The sequence below is a fragment of the Nesoenas mayeri genome, assembly GCF_963082525.1.
Source record: "Nesoenas mayeri genome assembly, chromosome: 1".
NCBI classification, from domain to species: domain Eukaryota; kingdom Metazoa; phylum Chordata; class Aves; order Columbiformes; family Columbidae; genus Nesoenas; species Nesoenas mayeri.
The window spans coordinates 185,319,906-185,333,933 of record NC_137541.1 but is presented as its reverse complement, the minus strand read 5'-3'; the positions used below and the strand labels follow the sequence as shown (position 1 = coordinate 185,333,933).

Here is a 14,028-nt window from a genome sequence, read left to right as displayed (position 1 = left end):
TGCCGGCCCGGCCGCCGCGCCAGGCACGGCCGGTACCGCACTGCCCTCCCGCCATTGGCCAGTTCAAGTCCCGCGGCTGGCCCAATCAGGGAGGCGCTGTACGGCGGCCGATTCAAACAGCGGCGGCGGCGCGCGCTACCCTTCACAACCGCCTTTATATCGCGGGCGGCCATGGCGGCGAAACCCCCGCTCCGGCTCCCGGCCAGCCGCAGGTCCGAGCCCGCGAAACGAGGTAAGGCTGCGGGGCGGCCACTGGGAGATAAAGCCTAAAGAGCTGAACGGTTCTTCGTTCCATCCGCGCGGAGCTGAGGCGCTCGCTGCTGGGGCTGGCTGTCGTTACCACCCTGCGCAGCGGCGGTTACGGCCGCGGCGGGTAAGGGAGGAGCCGTCGGCAGAGGGGAGCTGGTCGCTTCTCCTGGGGAGCGGGAGACGAGGACAGGAGGCTGTGTAGGGCTTGGCAGCAGCGGCCGCTGCTCTGGCCTCAGAGCTTCTGAGCGGTGCGAGTGGGTCGCTGAGGGTTCGCCCTCCCCCCGCGGGGCCGCGGCCGGGGCTCTGCCCGCCAGGCCGGGCTTCTGGAATGAAAGCCTTCCTGCGTAGAGAAAGGCATGCCTTAATTTAACAGCATCCTATTGAATCAAGCAAGTCCTCTGATCTAGGCCGGCACTTTTCTGTTTATTATTTTCTGACCGGTTTGAAGTTGAGGACACCTGAGTTTTGGAAGCAGAAGGTACCTGGGAGGCTCCAGGATGCACAGTGGGCTCGCTGCTGTGCAGCATATCTTGACAGGTGCACCTCTTGAGAAGCAGGTGGTGTACACTGACTCTCTTTGAGTGTGACAGAGCACTGGAACAGGCTGCCCAGGGAGGTTGTGGAGTCTCCTTCTCTGGAGACATTCAAAACCCTCCTGGACACCTTCCTGTGTAACCTCATCTAGATGTTCCTGCTCTGGTGGGGGGATTGGACTAGATGATCTTCAGAGGTCCCTTCCAACCCAAACCATTCTGTGACACTCAGGCTTCATTCAGTGTGGGCTGGGACATTTGTGCTGAAAATCCACTGTATCTGAAGTGAAATGCAGCTTTGCCACAAGCCTAAGTGTCAATCCACTCTGCTGGCTGTGTGTTTAAGGCTTTGGTGTGTCAGTGTATGACAAAGAACTTCCCTTTCTCAGCTCTTCTGTATTAGAAGGAGGTTCTTAGGATAATTATTCCATTATGTGGGATGACAGCTTATTACCATGGAGAGTGTGCAATCAAGTGCTTCGTTCCAAGATTAATGTTCAGGTTCTCAAAGGCAATAATGCCTTAGTAATATTTACTGTCTAAACTTAAGTAATATAGAAATACCTCATCATTGAGGGAACATGTTGATGGACTTTGCAAATACTTCTGAAGTGTGAATCAAGAACAGTTGGCAAGACACAATATGAAAGATAACGTGTTCAAACAGATTCAGATTGGGGACTTGTGCCTGCCTAGGATGGGCAGAAGCTGGGGTTTACATGTGAGTTAACTGAAGACTTCCACAGTTGAATGAGCCTGTCTGTTATGGGGGTATGGTGCAATACCATGAGATCCTGAATGTCATAAATGAACTGTTGTTCTGAGTCACAGATAATACTTCTTGCTCTTACATCCTACTGCATGTGAAACATTTGTGAGACTTGGAGTCTTAACTGCCTAGAGCGGCTGTGTGGATGCTCAAGCTTGCTTTGGGTAGCAGGACCATGTTAGCTACTTCTAGCAAGCCAAGGTCACGAGCTTCCTGTGGGAATAAGGAAAGTTATCTGAGAAAGATCAACAATGTGGTCCTATGAAGCACCAAAGTCTGGTGTGCAGTCAACCAGTGAAAACATGTGAAATAGTATCCTGTGCTGCGATGGCTTTCTGTATTAAGACAGTGACAGCTGGCTTAAGACCACTTCAGGTGTGTTTTTGTGCTGTTATTAAGATTTCCATTGATTTAACATTTGTGTAGATAACAACAGAAAAAGCAGCAAATGATATTCCAAACGGTCAGTTGGGCTCAGGTGCATGGTGTTTCCTGTGTATGCTATACTTATCTCACTAGTGTCACAAGTGAAAAGTGTGCTTGCTGTAAGTAACAGTAAGCATGTGAAATACTGATCAGGAATCTGGAAGGTAAAAGAAAGAGCCTGATTTCTTCAGGTCACAAAATCATGTTTCTTTTAGCCTAATGCAGCCAACCAGGCACCTTGCATAGCTGTGAAATTGCATTCAGCTGCCACTTGAAAATAGTCTTTCTCAAGAAATAAGAGAATCTGTAAGGCATCATAAGATGTGAATATTAAAGACTTCTTCATCCACAGTGTCTATGTTTTATAATGTCTTGATGCTTTTCTAATTTCACTTTCTTTTTCTCTAAGAGACAAAGTTTCTCTGGCATTGCTGTTTCAGCTGAAAATGTAATAAGGTGTTTGTTTGTTTTTAACCCACTAGAACAAAGACAAAAAGTTGAAGAATATCGATCAAGGAAAAAGACCTTTTCTGGTGTGCTCATTGAAGAAAACCAGGGATCGATCAGGTAGTATTTCTGCTATGGCTTATGTTGCTTTAGAAAAGTCCCTGGTCAGTGGGAAAGAGGTAGATAGCAGTTCTTACAGAGAACCTGAACCAAAAGGTGAGACCATGCAACTGAGACTGGATACCACATGGATTTACTGAAGTCCTTTTAAAGTCAGAAGAGGCTAAAAGTTTTTGTTAAGCAAATATTTAATAGATGCAATTCACAAAGTGTATTAGTGTTTCTTTTAGAGACTGAGACAGGACAGAATGCATTCATGGCAGAGCCCTCATTTCATGTGCCACTTAGCTGTTTGCCTCTATAATCTTCCTTCTGCAAATAACTTTTTTCCTCCTTTCTACTTGGGCTATGCTGCATGTGTTCACAATCCACTTGATCTAGCTTCATTGTATTTTTATAATTTCTGAGTCACTATTTTGTGCTAAAAGCAAAATATACTGTAATAAAACCAAACCTGTGTGATGGCCAGCAGGTAGGTGTAATGTTCTGTAAAAAGAGTGCGGGCACCTATCACCAATTAGTAGTGCTTCTTTTTATTTACTTCTATTTAAATTTTCTTCCTGCTGTTGTCTGAAGTCTGGATGTTTACTATAAGAGCTTCCAATAAGCAGGAGAAGCTTCTTTAGAGAAGACGGTGCTGTGAAGGAGTACAGAGGGTTCCAGCTCTAATATTAGTGTTAGTTCATGGTGTAGCTTTGTCACTTATTTTAATGTCTTTGCAAATGGTACATTTCAGTCTGAAATTTGTTCCCATCTATATGAAGTCTTGCCTACAGTTTTGTGCACTTGAGGTGCCATGGTGCCATGTTCTACAGCACAGAACTACTTGGTAGTACAAATCTATCTGAGCAATGACCTTTGAATATAAAATATGCATAAATGACAAGGATAAATACAAGCTGTCAAAGATTTGCTCTGTGTAGCAGGGAAAGGCAAATGTTTTCATGTTGTAGAAAGCTATCGTGTTAGAAAATTGTGCCAACTATTTCATTGTACCAATACTCTTAATTTAGCATTTGATCTGCATTACTTTTCCTTGCTTTCAGTTTCTTCTCTGGCTATTAAATTCCAGGGCTCTTCATAGTCTTCAGTTAACTGATTGTTTAGCACCATCATGTATGTGGGTATGACTAATGCTTTTATTTTGCAGCTATGTCCCTTTTGTAAAGCTTTCACTGTTACACACTGTTGACTACCTGAAAGAAGGTTGTAGTAAGTTGGGTGTTGGTCTCTTTTCCCAAGTAACAAGTGATAGGATGAGAGGAAATGGCCCAGGCTGTGCCAAGGGAGGTTTAGATTGGATATCAGGAAAATTTTCTTCACTGGAGGGGCTAATAAGCATTGCAACAGGCTGACCAGGGAAGTGCCATCTCTGGATCTGTTTAAAAGGCGTGTAGATGTGGTGCTTAGGGACATGGCTTAGTGGTGGATTTGGCAGTGTTAGGTTTACAATTGGATTCAATGATCTTAAAGGTCTTTTTCAACCTAAATGATTCTATGATTCCATGACTTTTGATTAGTTCCCTTAACATGTGTTCTCTACCACAGGTGACATGGAGGTGATGGCTTGAAGCCGACTGTGTTGTCCAGCATTTCAAAGTCACTAATTATCTTTATTTTCACTAATGTACCTTCATTTACAACTCAGGTGGCTTCCAGAAGACCATCTGATGTGAAGATATTGGTCGCTAACTGGAATATTAATTTCCAGTCACATGCAACAGTGCTACATGATTCATATAATGAATCATGCAGCATTTGACGAAGAATTTGGATTTGTAACTTTAAACTGAGACATTTCTCTTCTGAGCTGTCAATACATTTTCATAGTTGCTAGGAGACAATACTGCTCTTGGTGGTTTTGTTACTCGCTGGATAGTCTGATGCCAGTTCTGGTGCCTGACTGTAGGTTTTGGAACCTGTCATTGAACAAGGACACATAGTTCCTTCCACAGACTCTCCTCAAATGGCCTGGCCTCTGATGATGGCAGTAGCTGAGCTTCAGTTCTGTGTGCTGCTCCCTCTTCCCCCTCAATTGCAGCATTTAGAATCTTGACCTTCTCTAACAGATGTGTCAGGCCAGACAGGTTGGTGCTCATCCTTACACATAGGAATGGCATCTGCCATAAATCAGGTCTGTCCTTTTCCCTTCTGGTAGCCAGCTCTTTGTGTGCAAGAAGGGATGTTTCGCAGCCTAGGCCCTGATCAGTGCTTGCTTAGCCATTCATTTTTTTCTGGAGGAAGAGTACAAGCTGAACAGAAATGTTTCAGTGTGAATTCAGCCTGCGGACTGCCACCTGGACCATGTGAACTTCCTCTAAAAATACATTCCTTTATATTGCAGGATGATTTAAGATGTCTTCTTTTTTTTAAGCAGTAGCAGAACTAGGAGAGCAACTAGCAGTAAACTGCAAGGCAAAACACAGCTCTCAGCATCTCCAAAGCCAGGAATGGTAAGTTTTTGATTGATATGCAAATACAGATGGCACTCTGTTTCTGTGGCTACAACATTCCTCTCATTTAAACTATATTTAAGTAGTTTGCAGGTGCAGAGTTGTAGTTTGCTAAAACTTTATTTAGTGACTGCTTAATATAGGCTTTTTAGAGAGCTGTCACATTACTGTACATAACGCATCATATTGATATTCAGTTTGCACTTGACTAGAGAGGAGATTGAAGAGGTTACTATGATTGCTGAAATTATGATTAAATTTTAACAACTTTTCTTGAGAACTTTTTGGATAGATTTTCACTCTTTGGAGAAATAATTTAAAATCTGTGGAAGGTCTTTATTTAGAGCAGAGAATTCTTCTATTGTATTCTATTACTTGTAAAAGCACCAAACTACTAACAAAACGAACTGTTGAATGTGTGGTGATGCTGTCAAATCTAATATAATCAGAAGTAGATGCTAATACCTAATCAGAGTGTAACCTCATCTAGGTGTTCCTGTTCCAGCAGGGGGATTGGTCTAGATGATCTCTCAAGGTCCCTTCCGATCTCTAACATTCTGTGATTCTGTGAATAATTCTCCCATTTCTGGTGACATATTCTAATGCCCTAATTAAAGGCTTTACTCACTGCCTTGTGTTAGTAGGGTATCCACACTAAGTGGAGGAATGATATTGCCATTAAGTGATGGGGCATGCACACTGAGAACTGCTTTTGACTATATAAAGTCTAAAGCAAGCTTCTACTTTGACTCTTCTTACAAGGTGATTTTGGCAGTTAAAAGCCAGCAGTCGCTTAAAGATGGTTTTCTCTCTTTAAGAAGAGTGTAGCCCTCAGGCCTCCTTACTTCCAAGGTAGAGTTTAATTAATCATGTTAGTCCTGTGAATGAGTGAAAGCCTCTTTTGGAAACAAGTAACGTGTAACATGAATGTACGTCTAACATCTCCATGGATGTCATTCTGATTTCAGGAAAATAAAGAAAATGCTAATGAACTGTCATGGGACCAATCAAATGGAGCCTCAGAAAAAAATGTTACTTTAAACTCTTCTACAAGCACACTGACAAATTCGATATCAGGTGCAAAGTATAATCCTGAAGATCATGCATCCAAGAATGAAGTCACTGAAATAAAATCTCGGCATGTGTCACTTAGTAAGTCCTTCTTGCAAATGAAAAGCATGAAAGAGAAGGAATTGATTGCAGAAACAAAACAAAATTCAAGTGTCAGCCTACCAAAGAAACAAGTGTTTGGTACATATCGTGGCAAAATTATCCCATCAAAGATAAACTCCTTCCGAAAAGTACCGAAACATGAGGGGAAAGAGAGTTCCTTGCCAGATAAGCAGCTTCTTCCTTCTGCCACCAGACCAACAGCAAGTTCTTTGTCCGTGAGCAACTGTAGTATAGTTGTGAAGACCGTCAAAGTCACAAAGTACCATAATTCTGTAAAACCAAATGATATCTTCCCATTCCAGAGCAAACAATCTGACAAAGCTGCTATTAGCAGTCTGAAGAAATGGCAACTGACACCTGCTGTAGTGTCAAAGAAAGTAACAGTCCAAAAAGTGATCAGTGAAAGGGGACCACAGCTACCGAAGGCTCCTTGTAACAATTTTGACCGCAGAGCTCTAGGAGTGAAGAGATGTGCAGATTTTTGTGAAGATGCAAGACCAGAAGCTCCAGCAAAACCAGTTTCTCTTGTTCCTGGTACAAAGTTGGGACAGGATTCTAAAACTAAAGCCAAGAGTAAATCTACTCTGCCAAAAGAGACAGCAGAAGAGAGACGGTAACTGCATTACTCACTGTTGTAGCTTGATCTTGATATTTAGACCTTCTTTCCAAGAATGTCTATTTTGATCTATTTCTTGTTGTGAATGTGATGGGAAAAAAGAGAACTGAGTGTTTGAACTTGATGCCCAAGGGCAGCAGGCTAAAACTGTAGACTTAATACTGAGAAATCAGGATTCAAACTAATTACAGCAGCTCTTCAAACTTACAGCTTGTCCTGTGTGGTTATAAATAAAAAGTGTATATTACTCAAGCTCTCGGGTTTTTAGGCTAAGTATTGTGACAGCCTTAAGCATGACAGATACTCTTGTAAGTGAATTGTCATGCATGCCGCTGCTTTAGCAAAAAAAGATGGCTGATGCAAGGTAAACATGTTGATGGGCTGAAGGAGAGCACTTGTCAATTACATTTTCAGTTCAGTGAATGCAGCTTAGACAATGGGGTGAGGAAGACTGATAATCTAAAACTTAATTAGTATTGGTAGAGCTCCTTGTAGAAAGTCACATTTACTAAAAGTTGGTGGTCTAGGGGATGGGGTTGAAATGAAGTGTATAGGAAGTCTGAAATACAGTCTTCAGTTTTATACATCACTTTCAGATTTTAAAAGCTGTGTTCTAGGTTGCTCTGGCCTGCTCTCCATGCTTGGTGACTTTAGAGATAGTTTATAGTTTTCTGGTTTGAAGTGAGATTAGGGAAGAGAGGTGGCACAGGTGAATAACTCAGAAGCATTTTTTACCCTCTCTTGGAAAAAAGTGTCTGTAGCCTAAGTCTCTTGCTGCTGCTGGAAAAGGGGAGCTGAAAGTGTTCTGACCTAAGGCAGACAGTGATAACACATGGTTCTGAAATTTCCATGCAGGTCTAAATGGCAGCTGTGTTCCTTTTAGGATAAAGGGCTTGAGGCCTATCTGGAAAGTATGTCTGTGTATGACTTAGGCTAGCTAGTGTCAATCAATGTAAAAAAAGATAGAACATCTGTCACTTCACCTAATAATCTTCTTAAATGCAGAGCTCGCCTGGCTGAATGGAGGGCATCCAGAGGAAAAGTGATGAGGAGACCTCCAACATGTGTGCTTCTGAAACCCAAGTCTAAAAGGGAAGAACAAGAATTGTCTTCTGGCAATTCTTTAGAGCATGTATTACATAGAGAAAAGGTCAAGAAGACTCTGGCAGAATGTCTGCATTTAATTGAACAGGTATTTGGTCCCTTGCCTACCAAGTTCTAATGTATAAGACCCTATAACCTGCAAGTCCTACAGCCGTACTGGACCTGGGAGTCAGATGCAGGGGACTAATTGCTTCCCAAGTTAAGCAGTATCATAGCTCTTTGCTGACACCTGAAGAAATTAATTTTCACTTAAGCTTCACTAACTTATTGAACTACTTAAGATTAGGCAATAATAACATCATAATAAGTAGAAAAAGCTATAATGTAATGAGAGTAGCTACAGAGTAATCTAAAGCAAGTTTGCATTTGCAGAAACTTGCTTGGACTTCTGGAAAAGTCCATTTTAAGTAATTCTGAAGATGTCTATGTATTTGACTATCCCTTCTACTTACTTACATACTACTGTATGAATCTCATTTGGAAGAATAGGTGAATGACAATCTTGTTCAAGTTCATAATTCAGTCTTGGAAATACTTGCCATCTTCAGCTTTCAGGGTTATTCAAAGAAAGAAAAAGATACTTGCCTTCTCGTTCAAAACCAGCTAAAATACAGTGCCTCAAAATGCCTGCATTTAAATCTCAGCTTTTGTGTTGACTTTAGGGATGTCAAGGTGACGAAGTACGTGCCATGTTGGAAGATTTGACACAGAGCATGCCTGGGGCTAAAAAGCTTGCAAAATATTGGATCTGCTGCATGCGTCTTGAACAGATGGGCCCTCTTGAAAAACTTATTGCCGTCTATGAGGAGGCCATTTTGGCAGGAGCAGTGGTGAGCAACTTGTCTTGAAGTTTGAGATTATACAAATATAAAGGCATGAAAGTATGGTATATAAAATCCAGCTACTTCTGATTTTAATATATCCTTTTGTAGTATAAGGAAAGCCACAAGTGACCTACTTGAACATTAAAAAAATTGATTTGTTTAGCTCTGTAACCACTGCAGATACTTTCTACACTACTTACTACTTTCAAGAAGAAAGGTTTAGGATCACCAAAATACCATAGAAGAATACCTACAAGTAATTAGGGACTGAGACTTCTAGTATCTCTAGAAACCCCAAACAATTTAATTTTATATTTATTGATGGACTTAATTTCTGTGAAAGATCTCAGGGCATCAAATACAGTCTTAGTGCACAAATGCAGAATTCACATGTGTTCTAACATCTGTTCCGAAGAGCATTAAATAAAGGTTTTATAACATGAACATCATGTGGTCTGTACCACTTTCCCTGTAACTGTTATACCGAATAAGATGAAATGATTGTTAATGTTTGAATTCTTTTTTCTAAAACATTACAACTTTTTTCCAGCCTAGAGTTGAACTGCGACATGCTCTGATAGATACTATGAAAAACACTGAAAGCCTTTTTAAGTTTGAGGATGGTAAGCGTGAGCACTCTGACTTAGTTAAATGTCTGGCTTGTCAGGCAACACAAGGTAACTGTTTATTTGTGCCTATATTTAATTCTGTTTCATGGGAACTTCACTGTGATAATTTGGTACTCAACTGTTTTTGAAACCAGCCTTGACTAAACTAACACTTTTCAATTGTGGGCATGTTAAAATGAGTAGTGGAGATGCTTTCATATTCAAACTTTCTACTTAAACTCTAGCAAAGCAGTGCTGTCCAGCTATTTTATCCTGATAAGCAAAGAGTAAATAAAAATATTCTTGTGAGCTAAAAATCAGTTGCCTCTTTGACACATGCAGCTTCACTAGCAGATGAATGGTGTTATGGTGTAGTGACAAAGGCAGTAAATATTCTGCTTTTGGAAGCAAAGTAGCCATATGAATTCCTGCTCAATATAACATAACCTGACAAGTAATTGACTCCAGAAACTGAATGAAATACTTATTCGGAGCTGCTGCATTTGGGAAGGAAGAGAATGTCTTCTTAGATGTACTTAGCCTGAGTTTTGAGGTTGCAAGTTCTTGAAGGTGACTAAAATAATTAGTAACTTCAATTGCTGTGGTTCAGACTCAACACATACTTAACTTTCATTCTCATGTAAAACTCTAAGATTTCAGAGATCTCTAAAACATTAACTTCTCTGTAGTTGCAACTAATCTTATATCTATTTTCTTCAACTTTTCAATTTTAGGAGGAAGTGTAACAGAAGCTCATTTAAGTGAGGTAGTGGAAGTCAGCAAGGAAACAAATTCATCTGTAGAGCAGGTTCAGGAGGCCTTCAAGGATTTTGACTCTGATGACCAAAAAGCAGAGGGTGATGACAAGAAGGCAGAAACTAGCAGGGAAGAGATCAAAGAAGAAGAAGTGCATTCAGACTTGAAACCAAGAGAAGAGATCTTGCCAAAAAGCAATAAAAAGCACAAGACTAAGGAACGTACAAAAAAGAAAGGAAAATGGGAAACACAAGAGCAGAATGAGGATGGGGAAAAAGATATAGCCCAAGTAGTTAATTCTCCTGAGAAGGAAAATGACACATCTTATTCAATGACATATAATCCGTCTACCACACCACACTTGGAACGGTAAGATTAGTTCAAGTAACTATGGAAAGTTTGCAGTGTCTGGGGCAACAGTAATGTTTATGTCCTGTTAAAACAGGGAAGCACTGCATTTGTGAACAGCTAGTTAAAAGTTCTCAAGAACTTTTAGTTTTTTAGGATTGCTTCTTCTTCCTTCAGAAGGAAGTCTCTTAAAATAAAGTCCTCTATTTACTCAACCTGTTTTGCTTTTTGAATGCCTTACTATAGAGTAATCAAACATCTTTGTGATAGATACATAAATTCCAGGTTTAGGATCCCTTCCCAGAGCCCACATGGCAGTAGACGTTCTACACTGGGCTAGGTAAAGAGAAAGTAGGTGTCTCCAGTCCTCCCTTTTTCAAATGTAGATGTTATTGTATGTGATACAACACAGAAGAAGTGAACAAGATGTAACTGTCTGTAAATGTTATCTTAATTGTATCCTGAGGCAAAAATCTGGGTGCTAATCTCAGGACAAAACAGATAACATGTAAATAATTTTTTTTTGCCACAAGATTTTTCCAAGATAGTGGACTTAGGAAAGTTGTGCTTGGTTTTGGCATCTGATGAAGCTGGACTCATGGCAGCTCTCTGCTATCCCTCATAGCAGGAAGAACACTTTCTTCCTGATGGAACTACTGGGGAATCTACCCCTGTAAACTCCTTTCAGGAGATTCTCCACATCAAAATACTTTACCTAAGGAAAGAATTGTATATCTGGTTTTAACTGTTTGAATGGGAAAGGGCTTATTTCCCATTTTCTTTGGCTATGGGAAGGGGAAAGAGTTGAAGAGGAATCATGACTTGCTGTTTCTACTAGGTGCTATGGTACTACAGAGGTAGCTGTATGATGGTATGCCTGTGTTTATTTTTTTTTTTCTTTTTTTTGTGTGAGGATGTATCATGAAGCAAATGACTCCGGTACTAAAGACCTGAAAGTTGTTACCCCTCTGCGATATTCTCAACGCATTCGGGAGAAGATGTGCAAGGTGTTGGATACTGTTCAAGATGAAGATGCATATGTCTCCATTTGAACAGCTGGGAGAACTGGAACCAAAAGCCACTGTATTTATCCACAAACAGACCAATGCGCTCAAAGAAACAAGTGCTGAAGTAGAATAGTAAAAAGTAGCATTAAATGCTATGGGAGGGTTAAAGATCAGACCCTTTTTAAGGAGAGCTTGGGTGGTGTTTGCTTTTTAGCTGCTTTGAGAGAGGAGCTATCTAAAACTTGTGTGGATGGCTTCAGATTGACTGCTGGAGTCACTGAACTTTTGATTTAAGTTTCTGCTTTTTCAGAATTGTAAATCTAGTCTGGTTTAGTACTTTTAAACAGTGTCATGTTAAATACGATTCGTTAAATATTGAATTAAGGACTAGGTTTAACACTTCATGTAACAATTTGATTTTAGTATAGTGCTAATATCTACTGTTCTCCTGTTGTAATTCCTATAAAATGTTCAGACTTGTATAATCTAATTTTTAGTTTAAGAAAAAAAAATAATGTAGGCATTCCAATAGGGCAATTATCTACTACAGCAACCTTTAGTTTTGAAAACTGAAACTACCTAGTAAGGTGTACACTAAGTTTATACTGTTGTATCCATTTTTAGGGGGTATTCCAACACAACTGAGTTTGATCCCTTTAGCTACCATGTTTATTCATGATGAAATCTCCGTTAGATGAGATCTGATACACTAATTACTATGTGCCTGTTCTAATGTTGGTTTGCATTTGTCTGTAATATGGTGGACTTATTAAAGTGATCAACTGAACTGTATTTGTTCTTTATTTATGGGCTTTAGGTTGGAAACTAGTTATAGAACATGGCTATAGGCATGAGACTGGAATTCTGAAAATTATTTTAGTCTGTTCTTGGAAATGAACTGTCACAGCAGAACATAGTGAAATTTTTCACATTCAGCGGAATCTGAGTGTTTCTATATCTTCAGTATGCAAAGCTTGCATGAACTGTAACTTTAGCAGAGTATTCAGGTTTCAGTGTTAAACAGACCTTGGGTCCTCATGGCCAGCTAGAATCTTCTGTTTGCAGAAGGGACATGCTCTTTGCATCTAACAAGATACTAAACTTTAAAGTGTATCGTTGCACTATGTTTGCTTGAGAGAATCTTGCTGATCACTGATAAGCAAGTCCATACTACTACAAGGAGTAACACAGGACAAGGTATAGGCAAGTGCTTCTGGTTCTCTGCTGTGGAGACACCTGTGCTGCATCTCATGGACCATGTGCTGACATCTGTGTCATGTGGGTTCTGCTCCCTCATGGGCAGTGACTGGGACTGCATGGAGTCTGGCTCAGGGTGATGGGTGTTTTGGTTTTGTGGGGGGTGTTGTGTTTTTGTTTTGCTTTGTTTTGTGTTGTTTGTTGGTTTTGTTTGGTTTGTTGTTTTTTTGGGTTTTTTTTTAAAACATGAAGTCTGAAGTAGAAATGCTTTTTCCAGCATGGGAAACAGAATAGTGGAAATCAAACACACCTGCAAACAGTTTTAGCTGTTTTTTGCCCATCTTGAGACACTTCCTTACCTTCTGTTACAGAATACCCTGTAGTTAAAGTTTTACTTACACTTCCTTACCTACTGATTACATTTCCATAGATATAAAACAAGATCAAAGTACAATTCATTCAGCCTACAGCTTAATATATTTCTGTCACTAGTGCTAAGCAATTTCAGTCTTTCACCATGGTAGAGAAAGCAATTATGAAAATAGGGATTTGTGCCTTTTTTTTGTGCGATGTAGAGACTAAAGAGCATCTTGAGGTATTAACAGGAGGAGCTGGGCAGAGAGGGTGCTGTTTATTGTTAGTAAATATCGGATATAAACCCCCTATGCTCGCTCTGAGAAATAAAAGCTGCCAAGCTCCTACGAAGGGCTGAGCGGCCATGGACCCGATCGGCGCAGCCTCAGGGGGCGGGAGGAACCGCGGGCGGGGCGAACGCCCGCTCCCCCGGCCCCGCCCGGCCTCAGAGGCCCCGCCGCCCTCCGTCCCCAGCCCATCGGGGAGGGGCTGGCGGTGCTGCCCGGCTGTGGAGGAGCCATCGGGCCTTTCCGGGGGCCTTCGCTCAGGATCCAGGCGGAGGCCGCGGCGGTTTGCTCGGCCCGCTGAGGTGGGTAGCGCCGCCACGCCCGCGCGTTGGGGGCCCGGGGGGCTCGGAGCGGGGAGCTGGGGGTAACTGCGCTGTGAAGCGCACACCGAGCGTGCCCTTACTTAGGTGCCTTCGGAGTTTTAAAGTAAATTAATCAACGTGTTTATTTTTCACACTCTTGAATAAATCGGCATTTTGACCTTTCAGAAACAACTAATCCCTGACATGCGTTCTAAAACCAACTCATAGGCTTGTGCGCACATACACCATGTGCACACAGGTGTGAACACAAAGCAGTGTTCACATTGTGACTAACCAGCTTTAAAAGTACCGCTGTTTTGAAGAAGACACGTAGGATAGGATGTGTCCGAACAGTTCAAAGGCACACCAGGGAAGGTTCAAACTTGATATTGGGAACCATTTCTTTATGGAGAGGGTGGTCAAACCCTCAAACAGGCTTCCTAGAGAGGCGATAG

At 41.3% G+C, this 14,028-nt stretch overlaps 1 protein-coding gene across 1 annotated transcript; it reads left to right on the top strand.

Moving 5' to 3' along the window:
* Positions 1-171: 171 nt before the first annotated feature.
* Positions 172-11,566, top strand: CKAP2 (cytoskeleton associated protein 2; the record flags this gene model as incomplete). The annotated part of the gene is given in 10 exon segments (XM_080345127.1): positions 172-232; positions 2,460-2,547; positions 4,922-4,997; positions 5,966-6,783; positions 7,792-7,978; positions 8,553-8,720; positions 9,265-9,337; positions 10,057-10,447; positions 11,340-11,471; positions 11,473-11,566. Coding segments are annotated over 10 exon segments (2,088 nt in total).
* Between the last annotated feature and the right edge of the window lie 2,462 nt (positions 11,567-14,028).